Raw genomic sequence first — 5,812 nt, 5'->3', positions numbered from 1 at the left:
TTGTTTGTAGATTTTCTAATGATGCCTATTCTAACTGGTGTGAGGTGATACCTCATTGTAGTTTTGATTTGCATTTCTCTAATAATTAGTGATATTGAGCAGCTTTTCATGCTGATGCATCTCTTTTTCCTAACTTTAATGAGAATGTTACTTTTGTTTCACTGTTAAGAATGATCATTGCTATTTTTTACCTTGAAATTCTTTATCTTACAAAAAAAAGTTTCTCTTGATGCTTTGCAAGTAAGAATTTTAAAATCATGAATGGATTTTCCATTTCATCAAATGCTTTTTTGGTACCTATAAGATGATGATATTTTTCATTTACTTTGTTAATATTCTGAATTATATCATTAAATTTTCCAATGTTCAATCATACTTGCCTTCTATTTGGTCATGATGTATTATTCTTTTACTATATTGCTGCATTTCATTGGATAACATTCCATTTTATGCTTTCCTCTATGCTTATAAACAAAAATGGCCTGTAGCTTTATTTTTTATTGTCCTTTTTTCGTTTGGCTATCAGAGAGCAGAATAGCCTCATCTGAGTAGCTTTCCAACTTTTTCTATACTCTGAAGCAATTTGCACAATAAGAGTTAACTGTTTCTTGAAAGTTTTCTAGATTCACATGCAAAATGATGTGTCTCCTGGACTTTCAGGAGTCATACTTTGAACCAGCTTCTTATACTGGGGTGTTATTCAAGCTTTCTGGTGTTTCTTGCATCCATTTTGGATATGTTTCCTCTCCAGAAATTTATTCTTTTCTCTTGTCTTTTGAAAATGTTGCTGGCAAGTTTCTCCTAAGATTCTCTTTCGAGATTTTAAAAATTCTTTTGTGCACTATTTCATTCCTAGTGGTTTATTTTCCCCTTCTTTCTTATGCTCAGTTACGCCCAGGGTGTATTGCTATCATTAATTTCTTCCAAGAATATTTTTGGTCATCAGTGTTCTGTCTTGTATGTGTTTTCTTTCGTTAATTTTGTCTTTATTCTTTGTTATTTTTTGACTCCTACCCCTTCTTTCTCTTCATCTATTTTATAGTTTCTTCAATTGAATGTTTAGTTCATATATTTTCAATCACCCTTCTTTTTCCTTTTGGTACAATGAAAGATATCATTCTGTTTTAATGCTTTTCACCCTAAACTATAATTTTAAATTTATTTAAATAATTTAAATAAATTTTAAAAAATTGATTTCATAGAAATTTGTGAAAATCATCATAACTTGAAGAATTATGACAATGAGTCATTCTGATGGCTGTGTAACCAGTACCTGGGTTCACAACAGAATATTCACATTATTCTAGAGACTTTCTCACAGCCCCACTCACAACCTCTCTCTTTCAAAAAGGTAACCACTACTTTGACTTCTAACATAGATTACGTTGGTACCAAAAAATATCATCATCTTATAGGTACCTTTTTATCTTTATATAAATGGAAGCATAGAATAGGTATTCTTTTGAGTCCGGATAATTTTGCTCAGTATTATGTTTATAGAATTATTCTTTAATTTTCATGTAGTTTTTGTTGATCTCATTCCTGTATTGTATTCCATTGTATGAATATACTACAATGTACTTATCCATTCTAATGTTGACTGGCATTTGAGTTGTTTCCAGTGTTTGACTACTGAAATCATGTTGTTCTGAACATTCTTGGACTTGACTTTCATTGCACAGACATACACATATCCTAGGCATGAATCATAGCACATGGGTAAGTTCAATTTTAGTGGATACTGTCCAAATAGGTTTTCAAAGTGAATGTAATGATTTCCGTTCTCCTTACTAGAGTACAAGAATTTCCATTGTTCACAACACCACCAATTCTTGTATTGTCAAACTTATGAAATTTTCGCCTTTATTTGAATATGCAATTAAAGTCCATGGTGGTGTTTTCTTTGTAGTTCCCTTGTAACTATTTCCAACCATCAATTTTCAACCTGTCTCTATTCTTTTTCTTTTTAGGTTTTGCTTTCAATTCTGCCCTGAAGACACTGCATTTGGGATACCCAGCCAGGGCTGGGTGATTCACTAGATCTCAAGAGGACAGAGCCAAGTGTCAACCAAGGACATCACAGACTTGCAGGCTCAGCCGGCATCAGTCCTGAGCAAGGCTTCTGCCCAGCGTGGAGTCCCCTGGAGAATCAGCAAGCCTAAGAAATATTATCAACTCATTGCATTAAAGTCTACTGCGGGCTCCTGCTGATATACTCCAACCCATTTTTGAAAAAGTAGTGTTTTCCAGCATCCTCACCTGCCCAGAACATACATCAGAACTTGGGAGTTTCCCGCTTATTAATGAAAGCTATGAAGTCTAAGTCCAACTGGGCCCAGAACCCAAGTTGTAGAATAATGGTATTTCATCCAACCAAAGAAGAGTTTAATGATTTCGATAAATACATTGCTTATATGGAATCCCAAGGTGCACACCGAGCAGGCGTGGCGAAGATCATTCCACCCAAGGACTGGAAAGCCAGACAGACCTATGATGATATCAATGACATCTTAATAGCCGCTCCCCTCCAGCAGGTGACTTCTGGGCAGGCAGGTGTGTTTACTCAATACCACAAAAAGAAGAAAGCCATGACCGTGGGTGAGTACCACCACTTAGCAAATAGTGAAAAATACCGGACGCCACCACACTTTGATTTTAAGGACCTGGAGCGAAAATATTGGAAAACACGCCTCTATGATTCACCAGTATATGGTGCGGACGTGAGTGGCTCCTTATTCGATCAAAGCACGGAGCAGTGGAACCTTGGACACCTGGGAACCATTCAGGACCTGCTGGAGCAGGAGTGCGGAGTGGTCATCGAGGGCGTCAACACCCCCTACCTGTACTTCGGCATGTGGAAGACCGCCTTCGCCTGGCACACGGAGGACATGGACCTTTACAGCATCAACTACCTGCACTTCGGGGAGCCCAAGACGTGGTACGCGGTGCCCCCGGAGCACGGCCGGCGCCTGGAACGCCTGGCCAGGCAGCTTTTCCCGGGCAGCGCGCGGGGCTGTGAGGCCTTCCTGCGGCACAAGGTGGCTCTCATCTCGCCCACGGTCCTCAAGGACAACGGCATCCCCTTCGATCGGGTCACTCAGGAGGCTGGGGAGTTCATCGTGACCTTTCCCTATGGCTACCACTCTGGCTTCAACCATGGCTTCAACTGCGCGGAGGCCATCAATTTCGCCTGCCCGCGCTGGATCGATTATGGCAAAGCGGCCTCGCAGTGCAGCTGCGGGGAGGCCCGGGTCGCCTTCTCCATGGACGCCTTCGTGCGCATCCTGCAACCGGAGCGCTACGAGCTGTGGAAACGCGGGCAGGAGCGGACCGTGGTGGACCACACGCAGCCCACGGCGCCCGACAGCCAGGTCCTGAACGCCTGGAGGGAGGTCCGCGCGCCCCTGGGAGCCGCTCTCGGCCAGAGGCACCACCTGCCCCGCCGCGCTCTGCGCCCCCGTAGGGCTGTAGCCGCGGGCGCTGGGACCAGCCACCGAGTCCCTGTGCGTGCTGGGTGCCGGCGCCCCTCGCCGGCCCGGGGTTCTTGCTCTGCCGCCCAGTTCGGGGCTGCGGCCACCGGCACCTCCGGCGAGCCCGGCCCGACCCAGCCGCCGACCCCAGGTCCATCCGCCCCGGATCGCCACCCAGCTGGAAGATGTGGCCCTCGTCGTCGTCCTTGGGAACAGGGCCCTCAGGAGCCAGCTGCTCCCCCCAGGGCTAAGAGGAGGCTTTCGTTAGACACAGATCAGGACCCCGAGGCTCCGCCCCTGCCTGTGGAGGCACCCTCGCCGGACAGCGCCGCCCCGCTCAGCCCTGGGCTCCAGCATCCCGCCACGGCTTCTGGCTGTGGTTGTGGCCCCGTCCCCTAAGCCCAGGGGATGCCTTTCTACCCCACTGCTCCTGCGTGGGGATCCTTTGAGACTGGTCATATTTACATTTCAGAGCTTTGGGTATTTGCAGGTCACTAGTCTTGCGTGAGAGTGCCTCCTGTGCTGCCGCTGGACGTGCTGGGTCCGTGGTGTTTACCAAATTCTCCAAAGTTTGTTCTTCCTTCCAGACCCTGGAATCCTTGGACACCGCTAACTCCTGTGTCACAAACTGAGGTTTCATGCACTGGACACTCTAGTGGCTCTGGGAACTAGATCCTGCTGAGGTCGCCAGAGCCCAATCTACCTCACACTCCCATCCTGTGGGCCAGCTCTGGATGCTGCTGAACTTCTAAAGAACTCTGGGCTTTCATTACCCTCCAGTCTCTCTCCTTTTCCTCTTCCCCCTTCTCTTCCCACTTTTCTTGCCAAATTAGGTCCTTTTGACCAATTAGGTCAGTAGAGACTAAGATAATAATTGATAATCTTTCTGAGTCTTTGATGTATTGAAAATATGTTCTCTGCCAGTATGGTAACTAGAATGTTAAAATCTGAGTTTATTAAATATATTAAAAGTAACCAGAATGTTAAAATCTGACTTTATTTTTTGTGTTGTTCAGTCAGTCAACGGAGAGGTGGTCGTTTTTTCTGCACTTTTCTTAATAATTATATCAAAACATTTCAAGCAAATCTTATTTTTATGAGCTGGTTGCCTTGTGTGATGTTGGTGATTGAGTTTGGGGTTGATTGTTGGGTTCCAGCTGGCGGGCTCGGTTGGGGGGTTTGGTTTGCAGGCCTATCTGAAGGATGACTTGGTGGAAATCACCTGGCACTTGGCTGATCCAAGTTGCTAGGAGAGATGAGCAAACATAGGACAATAAGTGCCAGCCTGTGAAAATCTTCTCTGCAAGTCACCACTGCCTTCTCAACGCTGTATGTATATTTCGCATGGTTAAGTCATTGACACATCCCAATAAACAAATCCACAAATAAAGGAACAAGACAATTTCAAGTGGGCATATGTTCTGTGAAGAGATTAAAGGGCATTGGATGATAGTGCAGAATGGGCAGTGTGGTTCCGGTGGGCAGGGAATACTTCGTAGAGCAGGAGACCTTTCTGAGTCCCAAATGACAAGAAGGAAGGTCCAGAGCTGATTTCCACTAGGATGAAACAGCAAGTGTAACAGCCCTAACATAGAGCTTGGTGTTCTTGTGTGGATAGAGAGGAAGCTCATTTGTGTCTGGGGCACTGAGAAGGGAGAGGCAGGGTCCAGGGTATGCAGGACCTTGTAGCTCACGTGAAATATTTGAGTTTTTTTCAAATTGAAATGAGAAGACATTGGAAGTTTAAAACAGCACTTGACATGATATACTTTACATATTTAACTAATCACCTTAATTGTTCTGTGGACCCCTTGGGGGCAGGAGAAGTAGTTAGAACATCTAACTAATGCAGGTGAGAATTGATGGTTACTGACTTAGGCCATAGTGTTGAAGATGCACAGAAGTGGCCAAACTCAGAATAAGTTCTGGAAATTGAAAATGATAGTTTGGATGCAGAAGGGAACATTTCAGAGAATCAAACCACATCTCTCTTCTCTCCAGCTCTCCCCTTCAGAAGTTCAGGAAGATTCTGGAATTTTGAAGCACCATGTAAAACTAAAGGCAGGAGTAATGAAAAAGTAAGGCTTGTTTGAAGGTCTGATTGAGGAGTAGCAAAAGCCCACGTCTCATCCCTATCACCATGCAGCTAGCCAACTCTATGGTAGTATATTCTGTGGAAAACTGAAGCTGAGAGACTGAACTCAGTATCCGCAGTGGAGGATGGCAGTGAGATGCTTGGCTGGAAAGATGATTAAGCCCTGTATTGAGATGGTGGAACCGCATGATGGAAGCAGACTGGAATTACTGGGAAGGCAGCAGCCCTGGAGAGCAAGTGGACCATA

The 5,812-nt window shown here is 44.8% G+C and overlaps 1 protein-coding gene across 1 annotated transcript; it reads left to right on the top strand.

Annotated features, from left to right (window-relative positions):
* Positions 1 to 2,303: 2,303 nt before the first annotated feature.
* Positions 2,304 to 3,869, top strand: LOC132369710 (lysine-specific demethylase 4D-like). The gene has a single exon (XM_059929382.1). The coding sequence runs from the start codon at positions 2,304 to 2,306 to the stop codon at positions 3,867 to 3,869; it is 1,566 nt and encodes a 521-aa protein (XP_059785365.1).
* The last annotated feature ends 1,943 nt before the right edge of the window (positions 3,870 to 5,812 follow it).

Source organism: Balaenoptera ricei, chromosome 8 (genome assembly GCF_028023285.1).
Source record: "Balaenoptera ricei isolate mBalRic1 chromosome 8, mBalRic1.hap2, whole genome shotgun sequence".
Classification (NCBI taxonomy): Eukaryota; Metazoa; Chordata; class Mammalia; order Artiodactyla; family Balaenopteridae; genus Balaenoptera; species Balaenoptera ricei.
Note: the sequence above shows the minus strand (reverse complement) of the source record. Positions and strands in the feature narration are given on the sequence as shown.

What these genes read in the sequence shown, in the direction of transcription:
- LOC132369710 (XM_059929382.1), top strand. Translation starts at nt 2,304, where the DNA reads ATGAAAGCTATGAAGTCTAAGTCCAACTGGGCCCAGAACCCAAGTTGT.